The 20,181-nt window shown below is 40.7% G+C and overlaps 1 protein-coding gene across 1 annotated transcript in view; it reads left to right on the forward strand.

The window, feature by feature from the left end:
* PTPRT (protein tyrosine phosphatase receptor type T) overlaps window positions 1-20,181 on the forward strand; it is a 594,790-nt gene that overhangs the window by 499,973 nt on the left and 74,636 nt on the right. Inside the window, exon 17 of the mRNA XM_083446701.1 lies at window positions 9,246-9,275. Coding sequence (XP_083302827.1) covers window positions 9,246-9,275 — 30 coding nt within the window. The remainder of the gene's footprint in view (window positions 1-9,245; window positions 9,276-20,181) is intronic.

Genomic DNA, 20,181 nt, shown 5'->3' on the forward strand with positions numbered 1-20,181 from the left:
TAGGGTATGGTTTTTAAATGGATGCAGGTTCCATTTATTTCAGTGGAATTTGTTTCTAGGTAAGATTATTTATGATCAGTAGTAAAGTTAAACTGCAAGTTCAAGTGCAGAATTTAAAGTGGCTAATGGACTTGGTTTCAGTTTCTGCTGAGTTTTCCAATATACGGTATCTTATGTCCACAGAAACTCCACTGAGAGTCTTGTTTTAAGAACTGCAAGCACACATTGCTCATTGGAATGTTCTCCTGGACGCGAACCCAAATGTGGATGTTCTCCATTCATTTATAAATATGGCTGCTGCCCACTGCTTCAATACAATGTACATTTAAATGTACATTTCCCTATAGCATATCCCATTCATAAACACCTGCACAAGAGTTAACACATCTAGCTACTTCCCAACCCCTGATAAAAATTCAATCAGATAAAAACTGAGTGGTGTAAAAGTGCGCATCTGCTGAACTTCTGCATCCACAATGGAAGTTTACATTTCTCAATTACTTTACAGCATTCCTTGCCTTAGCATATATTTGTCACCAACAGATCACTCTAACACAAGCTGTAAGGTGCTTAGTTACTAATATCAAGTTGTGATATGCTTATAACTACTGCAAATAAAGACATTGTTGTTTGATTTACAGAGGTCAGTTAGAGTATTTGGTTACCAAATTTTACTACAGTGTGTTGCATAATAATTTCCATAAACTAAAGTGGTCTCCTAGATGAAGACTTTGAAGCATCCTAGACATTTTTAAACATTGGACAGGACATGAGTCCATTTGTTAATTCACCCTGTGCTTCTAAATTACCATGTACTGTTCCACATTTCTCAGTAATGATATTCATGCCTCCAAAGCTGATTTCGAAAGTTGATGAATGGCAGTGTTATAGCGCGTCCCATTATTTCCAGCTATACAGAAGATGTAAATCCATTGTTGAGCTAGGTTATCAAGCAGAGTTAAAAACCCAGTGATTCCACAGCTAAACGAAGATTTGAAATCTGGCCACAAAGTCAGCCATCAGCATTCCAAATTGTTCTGCACTCACCCTCATTCTGAATGTTTGACTCAACTGAAAATGGGGAAAGCTAACTTTCTTTCACAACTACCAAATCAACATGATTTTCAGAATTCCAGAAATCTTCCTTTAACTTGTAAACCAAAGGCACTTAATTGATACTGTGCAAAACCAGTCTCAGAAAATTCAGAAGCAAGCTTTAGAAAGTAAAGGCTGTTGTACCAGAAAGTCTGGTCCAGCCTAGACTTTTAAAGCAGACTGTACTCATACCATCTTATTGTTATACAAACAAATTTGTGAGAAGCCCCAGGGATGGAAAGGATTTTTTTTGGCATTTGGTTGGGGTTTCTTTTTGCCTTTCCCTCAGTGAAATTATAGCTTTCTTTTGTTAGGCAGAAGAACATTGTTTGTATGAGGGTGGAAATGGCATTGGTCATGATCAACATAGTATGGGGGGGCATAAGGGGGGCTATGGGAGGATTGACCATGGCAGAGCCAAATAGGAGTTTGGTATCTGCCTGGTTGGAATCTGTAGCCTGGTCCTCCAGTGAGACCTTGCCTGTTTGGCTTGCACCATGACAAGGTTCAACATTGGCTGACTCCCGTCATACAGGTTCAGAGCAATCCAAACCCAGCAGATCCATTCCATCAACATGGGGCTTTTGGAATGATGAACTCATCCTGACACCCAATGCCAAGACAACCCTTGCCCTGCCTGTTAATAAATATTTAGCCTGATTTTATCCCATCACCGTTGTACAGTCTGCTTATTTTGCTGCTCTCATGGGTCACATAATACTCCTGCCTGAGCAACATCAACTATATATTTTGGAAGGTTAACTGTTTGTCTGTTCGCTGTACATTTGAATACCTCTTGAGATATCATAACCAGATTTTGCATGAAGATATCAAGGAGCAGGATTTAATTTATCTTTGGATACAGTTGGTTGCCATTTTGAATCATGATTGTGAAACGAACCCTTCAGAACTGTGCTGATTTTAGCCACTGATTTCAAAACTGCACTATTTTTTAATTATTATTATTTCTCAGAATCCCAAGCAACATTGGATATAGTATATTATAAACTTTAAGAAAACTATGGTAGGGCTTCTCAGCATGAATGAGCCAAAGTGCTTTAATCTAGTTCAGTTGCTTCCAGTCTGTACAATATAGATCAGTCTTTCCCATCCTAGCTCCTTTCAGATGTTTGGGACTACAGTATTTGGATTTGGATTCAAATAAATGCATCTATGTCAATTAAAAGTCAGAAACATGTTTGGAAATAGAACAGGGAAGGAGAAAAAATAGCAAGTATTATTCTCTGTCCCACAGATTGCTGACCACAAGTGTACAGCTAGCATTGTCCTCTGAGGTCAAAGCCATATCTGAGTTTCATTCATCTTCAACTTATTTGTATGAAAGCCTTTTTCCCAGGGGAATCTGTGTTCCCAGGGTTATTGGACTAAAACTCCCACCATCCCTCCCCATTGGCCATGCTGGCTGAAGCTGGTGGGGGGCAGAGTCCAGAATTTCCAGATGGCACCAGACCAGGGACGCTTGTTAAAGATATTAAACTGTACATAAGTATGGACTCAAAATAGGACCCTCTTCTGCACTAAACCAGTTGATGCCCTCAACAAATTAATATTAAATCTGTTCATCTGATCATTTTGATCTGAAGTTGCACAATAGGATCATAGAGTCAAACTGAGAGATGCATTTGCCGCATGTATCTTATTTCAAAGCTAATGCAGATTAAACTACAATGAGATGAGAAACTATCCAAAATATTGATGGACTGGAACAATCTGTATTATAAATGGATTATTTCTTTTTTAAAACGGCAACTCCTAAATACATAAATTTAAAATAAAGATTAGTCCTTACATTATACAAAAAGAAAAAAACAACCATATGTGTCTTAGCTACATTGTACTCAGACTTCCAGAATAATCTCTTAGCCCACAGAGAAGCTAGTATGAGATTCTCTTGCTTTTCAAGGCAATGAGGCAGAAAAGTAGTGATTTAATTAGACAAACTTGAGGCACTACCTTCAGACATCAGAGTGACATCTGCTCATGGCCCAGGGCATTATAACTGATCAGTAATAGATACATCTGATTTTTCTGAATGTAGCATTTGCTATCCAAATGGGGGAAACAATGGCATTGTGGGATTGTATAAGAAGAAAATGTTTCAGGGTGAAAAAGACGCACTGCCAGAAGAAGTAAACATGACTGAAATTAAATCAAATGCCTAGGTCAACAGGAATGTACAGTGGTACCTCCGGTTGCGGACGGGATCCGTTCCGGAGCTCCGGTCAGATCCCGAGGTTTCTGCAACCTGAGGACCCCTTCTGTTCATGCGTGTGCAGCAGTACCCAGTAAAATACTTCTGGGTTTGCCACTTTCGCATTCCAAAGTTTACATAACCAGAGGGTTATGCAACCGGAGGTACTACTGTATTTAGTTTCCTTTGAATATTGATAATGAGGAATACATGTCGGTTTGCAAGCCCCCTCCACAGAGGCTGGCCCCTCTCAGTCTTCGGAGCTTGCTTACCGGTAACCTCCTCTGGCTGACATCCGGACAGACCAGAGGGATTTTGATAGGCGACATTTTCCCAAGCGTGGGGAAATGCACACCCCCACCTCCTGCTTCCGCAGGGGAAAGAAAAGTAGTCAGAAATCTATTTACATGATGTTTATTTCTGACATTACAGCACTACAGATAAACACGTCCTTTCAGTTCAGTTCTTCCAGCACGTCTGACAAACTTCCTGTACATGCGCAAACGGAAGGTTTCAAATTACACTCCTCACAGAGCCTTTTCCAGCCTGTGAACTTCCGGGGAAATTCCTTCCCACAGATAGCCGCATCATGTGATGTCAACAATCTGGCTGTTTGCAGCTGCAATGTTTCCATATACTGACAAGCTGCACCTTGCTAAGTGGAGAGATGCTACTGAGAAGATCCTTACATGAGTCGGCACCATGAACAGGGTCTCTCATACCCACACATGAGAGTGACTGGGGCACCCCAGTCAGATCGGCAGGGTATTATTATTATTAACACATTGTCCTAGACGCTCATCTGCTCACCCCTAAAATATCTTCCACTGAAATGTCTGTTGACCAGAGCCTATCACCCATGAAGATCAGCAAAAGTCAGTATCGGTTGGAATATCCTGCATATCTGGACTGCAGGCATCAGAAATGCTAAATTGTAATCCCCCTTATCCCTAAAGTAAGATTTAAATGGGCAAGGCCAAGTGTCCTAACTCCTGTACTTTCGAAGCCTGTGATGGTTATCCATTATGTGTAATCCCCAAAAGTCAGAAATGAAGTTAGAATATGCATAGGCCACCCCTCTGAGTAACACACTCTCAACGCAGTTTACATAACAATTTTAAAATTACAGCTTCAAAATAATAGAATAAAAAATGCAATACAATTTCTTCTAAACACCCACAGCATGCATAAAACAGCAGTACTAAAAAGTAGATTTCCATCCCAGAATATCATATACATTTTCAACAATGTAATCTGCTAAAAGAACTGCTGTACCAAAAAGAAAATATTCCTGCATAGGCCAGCTGAAACAAACAGGCCCCCATTGGGTGCTTAATAGAAAGACAAAGGGGCTTACAAAAGGGGAACATCAGCTTAAGAACTTAATTTCTTAACACACACATCTGTTCACCCAGTTCTGAACAAAAACTGTTTTTTGGAAACGCTTGCTAAATATTCATAGAATTCATAGAACTCATTTTAGGGGAAGATATGAATGTAGTTATGGATAATTTCCCTGATAAAATAGGAAGAAAAGGAAACACTTAAACCTTTGAATACATTATTTAAGAAAAGGCATGATGTATTTTTAGAGGCTATCTGTCAGCACATAGAAAATAATGATTATATGCTTTTTTCCAAGGCAAGAAACAGTTATTCCAAAATCAATACATCCTTCATTTCACATGCATTGGGTAATAACATTATCAGTGATATCAGAGAGGTTAACCTATGCGAAATATTGGAGGGCACTGGCTCTTCCTTCAATAACTGAATGGAAAGATAAAATGTGTGAATATGCTTTTCATGTCAAAATTCACACTATATTAGGATGGAGGAAAGTAGTCAAGGATATAATAGCTTTGCTTGAAGCGTCATTTAGTTTTATTTATATTGGCAACAATACTCAAACTACTAATTCTCTATGTGGAGATGATTCTGTACATCCAGCATACATGGAATTGAAGCTTTGCAAAGAAAAGTGTATAAAACTTAGTTTTAACAGACAACGAGCTGTTTAGCAAAAGGTGAATATACATTAATGCTGTTCTGTGAACTCTTGCACAAGTAATAGAAGGCTGCTCATAGACAATGCACTGAAATAATATACTGATGGTATATTATAGAATAAATATGTGTTAAGTTGCTATTTCCATATTCAGTGTTGTTATTTATTGTGTTTTCAACCAAGTATGCTGCTGTTAGCCTCCTTGAAACTTTGGTGGGAAGGCAAAATATAAATCCTGAAAATAAATAAATCCTGTAAATAACATGAATGAATAAGGTTGTAGCATATCAGCTCCAGTGGACTGAAAAAGCTTATGAGAAGCAACTTATGCAAGAGCCTGCAGAAACAACAACAACTTTTTTGGATGGGGTGGGGTCACTTTTCTCATACAACCCTCTCCTGCTAAGTTTGAAACACCCCTTCAGTGAGCAGAAGAGGGCTCTTCTAGAGGAACCGTTCTAGAGGAACCATTCTCCACACCAAAGCATGTTCTCCATGTACAATAGGGTAGTGGCCAGGGCATTCCAGGACATCTTGTGCATCACTGGATAGCATTGTAGTGGACTTGCTTGTAATAATTATCATATAATGACTGAGACAGAAACAGTAACATTTGTCCTGTCATCCTCAGCACCTGTTGACTGTAGAGGTGGTCCAAGGGAGTATGAAATAGAACAGGAATAGAGAAAACCTGGTCCCCCAGATGTTCTTGGACTCCAGCTCTAATCATCCATAGCCACCATTGACCAATGGCCCAGGATTGTGAGAGTGGTAGTCCAAAAACACTGGGGGGAGGGCACTAGTTTCAAACCCCCAGTGTAGAAACTCACGATTCACAGAACAAATAACAGTAATTCTACTTCTACAAGCCCTGCAACACTTACTTGGAAAGTATACAAACCTGGGATGGAGAGGAAGGAGCAGTTGGCTCTTGCAAATGCCTAGCAACTACCAAGCAGAGGAGAGATTAAATGGCTTCTATCCATGTGAATTCAGCATGGCAACTGAATTATACTTAAAATCTGAGACTTGAGAAAATGTACCCTCATCCCTGCCTGCAATCCACAAACCATTTATTCTGAACCAGTCTTCCAAAATTCTTCTCATCTGAATTTCTCCTCATATTTTGGAGTCATAGAGTAGATGCTTCCAGAGTGGAATCTGTGCATTAGGGAATCTTCTGTGGTTCCATGGTTTTTTTGTTTGCTTTGTTTTACAGAGCAATGGTCAGTGCATGTAGTCTTTCAATGCCTTCAGTTTATTGACATCTTTCCTCCATTTCGAATGTGCCTATCTGCGTTAATAAAACACTGCAAAAAAACCCAAAACCCAGTATCTAACCACGGGTTTGATTACACTGTGATAGTTTTTATGTGGTGTTTTAACAATGCATATGTGCACTTTTGTGCTCTGATAAAACACTGTAGTAAAGAATCTTGATGTGATTGTACATACAGTTATGTGAGTAAGCTTTTTCCTTGGTAGTTTACCAATGTACAGGACTACATATGTATATCAGTGAAACACCTGACAGAATGTCATTCTGATGCAGTCATGTACATGATCGCATGAAGATCTCTTTGTTCCAGTATTGTATTGATGGGTACATGCTCACTGGTAACATAGAGATGGGTAAGGAGGCAAAAGAACTGTAATCTGTAGCAAACTGCATGCTTCAGTTCCAGAGTTAATTTCAGAAGTTTTCCTAGTTAAACTGGAATTCAAGAGAAATAGAATGCAGGGCAGACTAAATTAATGGAAGAGGTAAGGAAGGGAATGGGGAAAATCTTATCCCTAATCTCCTCAACAAGACCACATGACAACTCTTAATTTATACTAGAGCAACTGGTTTGTTAATTGCAGACAAAATAGTTCAGACTGTAATAGCCATCTTGCTGGTGACAGTGTTCAAGAACTGCCAACCTCCTCCATTTTTTTTGGACACAGAACACTGTTGCAATCTTTTCAAGTAGTTCTGTGTTGAGCTGAATTTCCCTGTGTTTCATTGTACTGTTCTCGCTCTTGTCTGTTCTCCTATGACAGTGTGTCATTGTCATGTTTGTCAAGACAGGACAACTTCTACCATGATGCATTGCTACACAGGTCTATGTTGGGGCCAAACTCTCAGATGTCCAATGCAAAAGAACACCCCAAATTGTATTAACAGTACTTTAGAAGTTGAGAGATAGTGTGTTGTATATTGTCAGTAGGGTAGTCTTAGAAACTATATACGTAGAAGTGGATTGCCCCTCTTAGTGAATAATATTTGGGGGATAAGAAGCTCTTATTTCAAAATGAGACAATAATATTATGCACTCTGTTCCGGGACTATAATTGGCTGCATTCCCACAGTTTGTATGCAGCACTGCCAGGGCTGGGCATGTCCAGCTCTGTTAAACAATCGACAATCACAACAGTTACCTGTTTCATAGAGAGGATGAGAAGATTAAATTGTGTCCCCCAAGCAGCTTATTGGCATGATCACTGATTTTCTAAGTGGGGTATGTGAGCTCCAGCAGACTGAGGAGTCTTGTGGGCTCCTTTTGTGTATCGCCATAGCTGTTTGGGGGCTGGTGTATAATAATTGATAATACATCACTATTCAAATTAGGCAATGCATCAGTGGAATACTATGCACAACTGTACAAGGTGTATATGCATGTGTGATCATGATGCATGCAAATCTACATGCAGGTTTAATTCTCATTTCTAAGAACAGGAGATTTCTCAAGAAGAACACAGCTTAAGTGTGTGTGTGTGTGTGTGTGTGTGTGTCTGTAGATAGTGGTCTGGGTATTTTTTCCAACTCCTTTTCAAGCCAATACACTTTTAAATGAATCATATTATTGTGAAATATTCAAAGAGGTATCATTTATGTATAGAATACATAATTATGCATTTTCATATCTGCAGGGTTTTTTTAAAAAAAAACAGAAACAATTCCATATACTAGCAATATACATTTTGTAGAGCTGAGCCAAAAACTCTCCTACCTTATCCACATTGTTGGCACCCTACAAACAGGGGGTCCTTCTCTCATTTTTTTTTTTTTTTTGGGGGGGGGTATCCCTACACACAGATACAGCAAGTTTTCCTTATTCAGTCTGGTGCCACTGCTTTGGGGCATTATTTTATTCATTTTTTTAAAAAAAAAAATCAAGACTCCACACAGAGTGAGGGCAGAAAGCATTGCCCTCACTCTGTTTTGACTTCAGGTGCCATGTAGCCAAATATCGTTGTGTACATTGCAATGAGATTTGACTATGTAGTAACATTAGAAGCCAAATCAGAGTAGGGACAAACCATGCCAGCCTTGTTCAGTTTGGAATCCTATGTGCAAATAATAACTGTGGAAAATTGTGCTCTGTGGCAGCAGGAAGGGCGGTGCACTGCTGCTGTCAGGACCACAAATAAGCAACCAATAAGGTTAGCAGTGAGTGCTTTGTGAACTATTTTAGCCCCTGAAAGCCCCTCTTTTCAGAACTGAAGCGTTTGCTAGTGATCTTTCAGTTCTATCCTAGTATTAAGTTAAAACCTCCTACTATTACAGTACTAAACGTGTTGTTTTTCTCCTTCACATTTTTCATTGCTAGACTTCCCACGGATAGACTTAAAACTGTTTTGCAGCAATGGGTAGTTTCGTGTTACTCCTTGGTGAGGAACTCAAAGCACAGTGAAGTGACTTGCCCAGGGCCGTGCAATGCATTAGTGGCAGTTATAGCTGTAGAACCCAGGAATTCCTGTTCTCGGAGATTAGCTATCAGACCTTGGAGCACTGCTCAGAAATCTATAAAAGATAAAGCCAAACTGGGTGAAGCGCTGCAATACTGTGTGCATTTCAAGCTTAACATAATGGATATAAAGTCTAATCATGCTTTTTTTCCTTCTTCCCCACTTTTGGACATTTTCTTCATCTGACTGCATATTTAGAAGAAATGCATATTCCTACTCCTATTACTTGTAAGTACCTAGCTGAATATGACTTTTCTTGAGCATGTTCATTAGAGTTGCAGGGTTTTGTTTTGCTTTTTAATTTTTACAAATTACTTTTTATTTTACCAGTCACATTTTCTTTTCTTTTTCTCTTTGTTCGTTTTGGTTTTTGTAGCACACTACATTTTTAAAGCACATCATCTATCCAATATCCACACAACCACCTTTTTGTATTCATGAAGCATAAAAAAAAAGTCATGGGGACTCAATATGGCTACTTCCATATTGAGAGCCAGTGTGGTGTAGTAGTTAAGAGCGGTGAACTCGTGATCTGATGAACCGGGTTCGCTTCCCCGCTCCTCCACATGCAGCTGCTGGGTGACCTTGGGCCAGTCACACTTCTCAAGTCTCTCAGCCTCACTCACCTCACAGAGTGTTTGTTGTGGGGGAGGAAGGGAAAGGAGATTGTTAGACGCTTTGAGACTCCTTAAGGGGAGTGAAAGGCGGGATATCAAGTCTAACACTTCTTCTTCTTCTTCTTCTTCTTCTTCTTCTTCTTCTTCTTCTTCTTCTTCTTCTTCTTCCTTTTGCAATTAAAACCCATGCCTTTATATCTCACTCACCCCTTGCTGTCTTGCTGATAATCATTTCTTTCTGGTGTAAACTAATAGGAAAATAGCAGGCTAAGCACCAAGTTACTGTAAACTGTCCTTCACTTTGAAAAATACTGTTTCCAAAAGCAGGTGGTGAGCATCTAGGGTACTCACTGTCTTCGCTGCAACTGCTCAAGAATTGTGAGCCTTTCTCTTTTCTATCTGATGGGAAAGGAGGGTTTAGCAGCAGTGGCTGGTGTCCATTGGGACAGGTAGGGTGGAAGGGTGGGAGGCCAACAGTAGGTGGAGCTATAATCAGTGGCAGGCAGAGCCCTGTCCCACATTATCCTTTCTGCAGAGTTCTACAAGGAACCAAGCGCCAATCTAGATGTGATGTGGGACATCCATGATTAGGTTCTCCTGCATTGTAATCTCCTGTGTTGTTTAGGGTGGCAGGGAATGCAGCCTCCCCTCCCTCAACACAGCTTTCTTTCAGAAGGGACTCTTTCTTGTCAACTTCATTGCCCAGATAAACTCTAATATCACATTGTATTGCGCTAATATATGACTATGGAGACTGTGAATATAGTTTCTAATTTTTATTGTTTACTTTCTTGTTAATTGTTCCTGGAAAACCATTAATGAACATAGAGGGGTTTTTTTTAAAAAAAATCCATGGTGGTGGAAGTTTCAGATAAGAACCACACTACTTATGAAACTGCAGGTTCCTAATACCCAGATGTATAGGGAGACTAGTTATTCAGCGGATTGGAAAGCACATATAGTGCATCCTCCCGGGCACTCTTCTATTCAAGGAATTTGTTTAAATAGTGGAGCAGACATGGTAATGAGGAGGATGGAATAGTCTGTCTTGCTCTCAGATAGCAAAACCCTTCTATCGAATAGCACCACCCTTCTGTCTTGCTTTCAAATGTTTCTGGGGGCTGCTTGGCAAATGATCAGTGACTGCGCAATAAAAAGGTGCCCTTCAGGGGTTCAGGGGCACTGTGAGATGGAAATGAGTTGAAATGAAATCAAAGGCAGGTGGCTCTTTCATGGGGGAAGAAACCTTTCAAGAAACCAGAGGACAGATTTCAGCACAGCACTAGATAAATTAATGAGGGATGGAAGAACCACATAGCACATTTCCTGCCTCATCACTTGTAGAGGTGCCACACCAACACAGGATCTTTCCATATTACCTGTTGCTCAAGTCATGTTGGGATCTACAATTTGTGAGTGAAGTGTAGCTACAATGTTCTTTGAACTGCCCTGAGGCCTCCGGGTATAGGGCGGTATATAAATTCAATAAATAAAATAAAATAAAATAAATAAAATGTGTGTTATGCAGAACACACTCCTGAAAGCTGATTAAAAAATGCTTGTCTCAGTTTTTAATGAAGGTGTGTACACACTCCCATTTACTCCACATCTAATGCACTGTTACCACTGTTTTGTGAAGCCATGCACACACAATATTTGCTAGAACCTACATTGTTCCTGTTGTGTGTGTTTTTTAGAAATACTGTGTTTTGATGTGGTCCGCCACCATCAGCTTACAACCTATTAGAAAATATAAGCTATAAGGAGCATCCATGCCCTCCTCTCTGCCCACTGGTGTGACTATATAGGATATGACTTGTAAACACATCCAGCCATGCTGATGTGTACAATGAGGTGCAAATGTGATTTGAAATGCATGTGTGTCTGTGACCTTGCTGCATTTTAAGCTGGTAATGTGTACACAGCCTAAGTTTGTTTTAAAGGGTTAATTTGTTTCACAGGGAATTCCCATGTGCAGTCACTTCTTACTGAAATAATAATATTCTAGACATAAGGTCTGCTTTACATGTTAATTGAAGCACATGGTTCCTGTGACCTTTGTAATTGCTCCCATGCTGCTCTGGGAATGTATAATCTTACACTCGTATTGTTCAGCTGCACTTGCATGTTTACATAACATGCCACTGAATCCCTGGGGTGGTGTGAGTTACTGGTGTATGACATAAACACTTATGACAAGTACAACCAAACAGTATGGACTTGAAGGTTCGCTATACTACTTGGAGTGTAATTGGAGCAGCCACAAGTATGGCAGCATGCCAGGCAATGTGCAAAAATCATCCAAAGGTATAAATGCTGGTGGGCAGCTCTGAGTTCAAGTTCAGATACAAATTTCAGGAGCAAATGGAATAGACAGGGACTTTACAAAACCCTGAAATTCTTCTGCAGCTCAGATTAAAATCTGAGCCACAGAAGAATTCACAACTCTGTTGTGAATTGAGCATCCAAAACACACTTTCCTTTCTTTCTTTCCTTCCTTACTTCTTGGCAGATAACGGCAGCAGATAGAGGCAGCAGGAGGGATTAAGTTGATAGAGTTGCATACAATTCTTAATGACTATTATTGTTATTGGGGGACGCGGGTGGCGCTGTGGGTTAAAGCCTCAGTGCCTAGGGCTTGCCGATCGAAAGGTCGACGGTTCGAATCCCCGCGGCAGGGTGCGCTCCCGTTGTTCGGTCCCAGTGCCTGCCAACCTAGCAGTTCGAAAGCACTCTCGGGTGCAAGTAGATAAATAGGGACCGCTTACTAGCGGGAAGGTAAACGGTGTTTCCGTGTGCGGCTCTGGCTCACCAGAGCAGCGATGTCATGCTGGCCACGTGACCCGGAAGTGTCTTCGGACAGCGCTGGCCCCCGGCCTCTTGAGTGAGATGGGCGCACAACCCTAGAGTCTGTCAAGACTGGCCCGTACGGGCAGGGGTACCTTTACCTTTATTATTGTTATACCAATATTGTTGTTGGAGTGTAATATAGGCTAAAGCCTCTTCTTTTGTTGCATTTGGCTATCATTATGAGTTTGAGGAATCTGTGGCACTACATCTTGTCTCATCTAAAATATTTGGAGACTTCAACAACTCCAATATGAATTCCCAGCCACCATTTCACCGCACACTTAACTTCTACTGTAGAGAACTGGTTTTGTGCAGGGAATACTTTTCATTCTCACTGCAATCACATACATAAGGCAATATATGGAGTAGTTCCTAAAGAATAATTTGGGGGGAAATTATACCTGCGGTTTTGGAAAATGGCACCATTTACATGCTGAATCTATTTCTTGTTTTCTTGAGATACATGAAGTTAAATAAAACATCGATTCTCTTTCTAGTTTGAAGAAACCTTTGATCTTACATACTTCACATAAGGTTCCCATGCCAAGCCCCTTTGAGATCATTGAAAAGAAAACTGCACAACGGCACTACCTATTAGAAGGATTACATTTGGGCAGACCCTCTTTATGGGTTGCTTGAGCAGTGGCCAGACAAGCAAGTGTTTCAGATGGAATAGCACTTTGTACAATGGAAGTGAAGCAGAACAGATACCTTCAGAGAGACAGAGCCTATTATAAACAAGGCTCATTTTCTCATTGTGTCCACACTCACACATTTCACCTCCTTCACATATGTTGTTCAGCCTCGCTGAATTTATCATATTACTTCTGCCTAGTTCCCATCCTCTGTCTCAGCCCTTATGAGTTGAGGACATAATTTTGTAGCTTTTATATCACTGTCTTCCATCACAGAACCCAAGGTGGAGAACATGTGGTTCCCAGGTGGTCACCACCCAGTTCCAGACCTGGTTAACTTCAAAAAGGTGGTGGCCTCATGTGCCTTCAGACCATATACTGGAATAGCCTTGAACAGAGAATGTCATTGAGAAGACTAGAGCAGAAAGGTTCTTCATCCCCACATAATTTAAATAAATAGCTCTGTAGCGATTGCACATCTTAATTGAAACCTGGTCCTTATTAGGTACTAATTATAAATAACTTCTACCCTGCTGCCTGAAAAGCATTCTGATAGACTGCATCCCCACATTCTTTCTTTGCTCTTGGGCAAATGAGCACAATACATGCAGTAATTCTTTGATATCGACATGTTGATGTTAAATTTATGTCAGCACACACTGGTTACTTCTGTTACATTCTTCTCTGAAGTATCCATCCAGCAGCTGTTTCTTCAGACACTTTCCATTTACATAATGAATGAAACACACACATACAATAGTGAGTTTCTTGCTAGCTTCACACTTTATACAGCCTATGCTCTGTGATTGACATTAATGTGATGAAAGCCACTTCCCCTGGATGTTCCAGTTGTTGTGTTTATGGGAAACTGGTCAGGGAAGAGAGCAGGAGTTGTCATTGATACAGGTTGTCAGGACTTCAGAGATAGCATTTCAATTGCCTTATTTGTAGAAGGGCAGCATTTTCAGATAAATGCTTCTGTCACTCTGAAGACAGCTCAACACACCGGCTGACTATCCTCTGCCTTGGTTCTGCATGTTAGTTAGAGCTCAAGGTCTAGCAATGGTAGTTGCTTTAACTTTTTTATCATTTTATTTACCCTGCCCCAAGAAGGATCTCTGTGCCTTCAATAGCTTAAAAAGCAACAAACTAATTTGAGTTTGAGAATTTGAGTTGAGTTTGACTTTTTCATTTGGGTTTTGGTGGCTGAAGAAGGGTCTCTAGATATTGAATTAATGGCTCTTTTTAAAAAAGCTGTCAAAAGCTGTCTACTTTTGTATGCTTTCCCCCCTCTTGTAATATCTCTGCATCTTGAATCACAAATGCTCACTCCAAAGTAAAAGTGTATTGTTTTCACAGTTCTGATTTACCTTTTTTATTGCACTGCCACAGACACAGTTAGGTGGAAGAGTGAACTCTTTTAGTGTCACCTAAATGAGATACTGTTGACACCTCTTCTAGAACCATCAGCAGCTCACCAACATATTTGAAATTCATCTGAAAACAGATGATTTTGCACATAGTAATTGAATAGTTAACTCAGAGACAATTCAGCAGAGTGGAGATGCTGACAGCTATGGTCTACTGGGAACACATGATGAACTGGTTGACTATTAACCATATGCCTTATTTCAGCGTGGATCAACCCATGTCCTGTGTGAAATGGCTTTCAAGCAAGCAAGAGTAGAGGCTGCTAATCACCATTGGAGTGCCTTCTATGACTTGTTGTTGTTTAGTCCTTTTCGAATCTTTGTGACCCCATGGACCAGAGCACGCCAGGCACTCCTGTCTTCCACTGCCTCCCACAGTTTGGTCAAAGTCATATTGGTAGCTTCAAGAACACTGTCCAACCATCTCATCCTCTGTCGTCCCCTTCTCCTTGTGCCCTCAATCTTTCCCAACATCAGGGTCTTTTCCAGGGAGTCTTCTCTTCTCATGAGGTGGCCAAAGTATTGGAGCCTCAGCTTCATGATCTGTCCTTCCAATGAGCACTCAAGGCTGATTTCCTTAAGAATGGAGAGACCGGATCTTCCTGCAGTCCATGGGACTCTCAAGAGTCTCATCCAGCACCATAATTCAAAAGCATCAATTCTTTGGCGATCAGCCTTCTTTATGTCTACATATCAGAGTTTATTTTGGGAAGGGCTGTAGTTTAAGTAGTAAGCACAGGCTTTGTATACAGAAGGTCAAGAAATAATTGTCTGAAACCCTGGAAAGCCACTGTTAGATGGCCCAATAGTCTGACTTATGAAAAAGCAGATTCTTCTGTTCCTAGAATTCCGTACCATGCAGTATAACATTCATTCGAAATTCCCTCATTCTGAAATGTTGAGCCACAGCTCTTATAATGATTAGGAAAGCCATGAAAGTTTCAGGGAGGACTGGAGTACAGCTCAAAGAATGTTTCTTCACTACTTAGCTCTCCTAATGTTCAACATGCTGGCCCTCATCTATGCAGGGCAGAAAACTGAGCTTTGGCTTTGCTTTTCTTAGTGCTAAGCGAACGGAACAGAACTCTAGCAAATTCCAGCAAACCTCTCTGTTAGTGTCCAGGTTAGTGTGTCTCAGAAACCCCTTGTGTCCACTACAGGAAAGAGAATCACTTTGCTGGCTTTGGAAATGCTTTGGTGCACATGCATTTGAAGCCAAAATATTCCATTTTGTGGGGACTATTCAGTCTCAAAACAGCATTGTTCATTTCCTGCAAAAGCAAACGAAGCCTGCCAGATACAGCCCTTTGTCATTATCAACATTGTGAAGAAGCTGAAGCATCAGAGCATCCAGCTACCTATTGCCAGAGATAATTTAAGCTGAATTTAATAAGCAATTCTCAGCTTTGTTTACAAACCCCTTTTAAAGCCTCAATAGTGGCCCAGAGTGCTCATTATTAAGGACATATTCATTTTAGATTAGCATTTCCCACTGAGAAATCTGACAAACTTCTGGTGCCAAGTAATTTATGTACCTGTGTTCCATTAGCAAATCCAGAAATCTGCCATTATTCCAGATCACACAGACCAAAATACTGAAGTCATGTATGGTAAAAAGATATATAAAAACAAACTTCACTTGAACATTTACTGCAATAATATGGCCCTTCTGCGATATATATAATATCCTCCTGTAATATCTGTACATTGTTTTCTTGGACTCTCAGCTCAGTGCTTTTGTGCCAAGCTTGAAACAACAGAAAATAGAAAGTGGGTTCCTTTTTCCATCCACTGAAAATGTGATAACTGCCAGGCAAATTACACCACACTGGTACTGCAGCCACCCCTGTCTGTCATGCCGGGATAAGCAAAAGAATGGCATAGGCTGACATCACCAGTGTGTGTGGACTTTGGGGACTAAATGTTTAACTCCCCCATCTGAACAGCCATATATTATCACCCTCAGCTTTTAGTACTGTGCACACCCTTCTGAGAGTGAGCTCCTTTGAACTCATTTGGGCTTATCTCAGAGGGGACATGCATTGTATTGGGCTGTTGTATGAAGGCTGATACATCACCCTAAGGTTTGTGTCTTGAGAACATAAGTGTCAGTAGGAAATGGTTGGTGATAACTGGTTTTGCTATCAAGTAGTTGGCTTTTCGGTGAAAGGGGTTGCAAGAATGGTGGAGTAGAGTGGTGGAGATGTCCTCCTGAGAGTAGTCTCATGGCCACTTACCATGATGGGGCACGGCCAGGGGAGGGAGACTGGCAGAGCTGGCTGAAGTAGAATCACAGAATGAGCCATCTGTTGTTGTTGTTGTTTAGTCATTTAGTCGTGTCCGACTCTCTGTGACCCCATGGACCAGAGCATGCCAGGCACTCCTGTCTTCCACTGCCTCCTGCAGTTTGGTCAAACTCATGTTGGTAGCTTCGAGAACACTGTCCAACCATCTCGTCCTCTGTTGTCCCCTTCTCCCTGTGCCCTCAATCTTCTCCAACATCAGGGTCTTTTCCAGGGAGTCTTCTCTTCCCATGAGGTGGCCAAAGTATTGGAGCCTCAGCTTCACAATCTTTCCTTCAAGTGAGCACTCAGGGCTGATTTCCTTCAGAATGGATAGGTTTGATCTTCTTGTAGTCCATGGGACTCTCAAGAGTCTCCTCCAACACCATAATTCAAAAGCATCAATTTTTCGGCGATCTATGAGCCATAGAAGCATAGAATTGTAGAGTTGGAAGGGACCATGAGGGTCATCTGGTCCAACCCCCTGCAGTGCAGGAATCTTTTGCCCAACGTGGGACGGGAACCCATGACCCTGAGATTAAGAGTCTCATTCTCTATGCATCATGAGCTATCTTGAGCACCTTAATTCCGCTGAAAAGTTATGTAGTAGTTGATTGTTTCTTTCCTTCATTGCAAACAATTGAAATGTTCAGAATCCTATAATAAGATTGTGATGGTGTTCATTAAAACTCACTAAAGGTTGTAAAGGTACATCAGTGGAAACAAAGTGACATATAGTGATCGCTTCTCCTGCTGGAGCTCCCTTTGTTTCAGAACCATCTCAGATGTAAGAGCAGCACTCTGAAGGTGTTTGTTGCCAAAATTGCCCCAAACCAAAATACTGCAGGACCACTGATGTACAGACACAGCCTTAGAAACTGCGAGTTTTCCCATTTCAGGAGTGGCTTGATATTTTAGATGTCCCTTCCATTGCAATAAATAAAGAAGCTCACATTAGTGACAGCTCCTCCTCAAATGTGCACTGGACCTTCGTTCTGTACAACAACCCACTAAGACTGGGATTATATATCCTGTGCTGCTGGAACTGCTAATTTCAATTCATTTCACTAGGGGTTGAACATAGCATCCCTTGTAAATATTTAGGTATTGATGTTCTTTCCATTATTTATACTCTGCATTTTGACTCAAGGCAGCTTGCAAAAATTATGGCTGCAGTTTACACAGCTAGTCTTGGGTCTGGCTGCCCATATTTGGTAAACATGAAATGTAATTGAGGCTCCAAAGCTTTAATGTCTCTATCCAACTTCCTGTCAAAAAGGATTAACAGCAAAACAGACTGAGGCTGCAGTTCTGAGCCTGCTTACTAAGGAGTAAGCCCAATGGGACTTACATCTGAGTAAATATGATTTGGCTTCCACTGACAAACCTTTTTAGTGCCTTCCCCTCTCCCCTCATTCTCACATTTTGAAATAAGTTGATTTACATTTTACTATATTTGTTCAATGTTTTGTCCCCCCCCCCAAAAAAATACAGAAGATTAGTTACTTTATTGCACAGTGGTCAGCATTAAACCAAAAGCAACACATTTGGATATATATTTTAGCAGTATGTGATATTTTGAAAAGTTTCTGCAATAGAATTGTCTTAGAGGAGATTCTAGGTCCTATTATTTATCTTTATATATTTTCAATATTTCTATGCTGCCTCTCAGGACAAGCCCTCTGGAAGCAGTCCACATATAGGAATGAAGAAGAAATTAATTTGGTTCCCATTTTAATGTGAACCTAGCTACTCGGGAATTTGCAGTCCCTGAACTGATAGACAAACCCAAATGAAGCTGCTTTAACACACACACACACACACACACACACACACACACACACACACCAAACACACTTTTCCAAATGCAGTTCTTCAGCAAAACTATGGATACAAATTGCAAAAAATACATATATTAGGGGAAAGTGCACATGGAAATGTGCACATTGGTGAAAGTAACTTGTGAAAATATATAAGGGGAAATTGCTTTCAAAATATGTACGCCGAGCACAGCATAGGTCAGCATAACAAAACAGAAGGAACCATTTAAAACAGACACATGTTTTCAAATTAAAATAGGCAGCCCAGAATCAACACAACAAGCAGATCAGAGCAGTCTCCCCAGCAGCACAAACTTTCTGAACCTGCTCCATTCAAAAAAGTGTGGCCATGTCATTGTTGTAATCAAAATGCTGTATGCAAATGGCATTTTCAATCCCTGGCATGGTTCAAACAGCCATAGTAGAGAGACTGAGGGAAACAGACAACGGCAGTAAGCTCTGGAAAAGCATGTGATTCCTATTTGTTGCCTCACAGCAAATGAATGCAAAGGCCACTCTGGTAGGAGTCATCCCATTAGTTGACAAGGCTTCAGCAGTCACCTTCTTCTGATGTTTAAATGTGATTCATTGTCATTAAAATTTCAGTTCTGTTGTGACTTTTCTAAATTACGAGCAACCTATGGTCCTAAAGCAGCCTTCCCCAACCTGGTGCCCTCCGTATGTTGTTGGACTACAACAACAACAGCATCCCTAACCGATACCCATACTGCCTGAGGGCTGGTGGAAGTCACAACCAAGGCCAATCTGTAGGGTACCCAATCAGCTTGGGGAATTCTTTCTAGGTATATGTGCAACCATGGCTTTTCAGCAAGGCTTCCTTGGCAGACTGCAGTATTAAATAAGCATGGTTGATAAATAATTGAAAAGAAAGATTTTCTATGCAAGGATCCAATTATTTTTTCCTTAAAGATGGAGGCATGTTTTAGGCTCATCATTGATTGTGAGCAAGTCAATTTAGTTTGTGGGAAACTGCAAACTCTTAACATAATTTAATTACATTATTCAGATTTCAATAACAAAGAAAATAAGATTAAAGTCCCTGCTTACAGTAATCTTCCTTTCTTTCCTTATATTTGTTTGTTTTATTTTCTTATCAATGGAGGCCATGTGAGCAAACTTCTTTGCTGGTGCAGAAGATTTATGTGGTATCTTTCCGGGCTGCTGGTTTATAGAATGTCAAATATTCATTCTGAATGAGTCCCCCCACCCCACCCACCACCTTCAGATATGAATGAAGACTTGAGCAGCCAAATGTCAACAGAAGCATAGTTGATCACTCTTCTCCATTTTGATACAGCTGGTAGTCAGAGGCAAACAATGGGATCTCCCATTGTTGGGTAGGTTTGGGGTGGGGGCGAGGAGAGCAATTTTAGAGCTGACAGTGGACTGGTTGTTTATTATTTCAAAGGTTTTGCTGTCACTCTTAATCATTTCTGATTTTTACACTCAACGCAGGCAAATCTCCTGTAGAAGGGTGGT

Source organism: Podarcis tiliguerta, assembly GCF_965153285.1.
Source record: "Podarcis tiliguerta genome assembly, chromosome: 6".
NCBI classification, from domain to species: domain Eukaryota; kingdom Metazoa; phylum Chordata; class Lepidosauria; order Squamata; family Lacertidae; genus Podarcis; species Podarcis tiliguerta.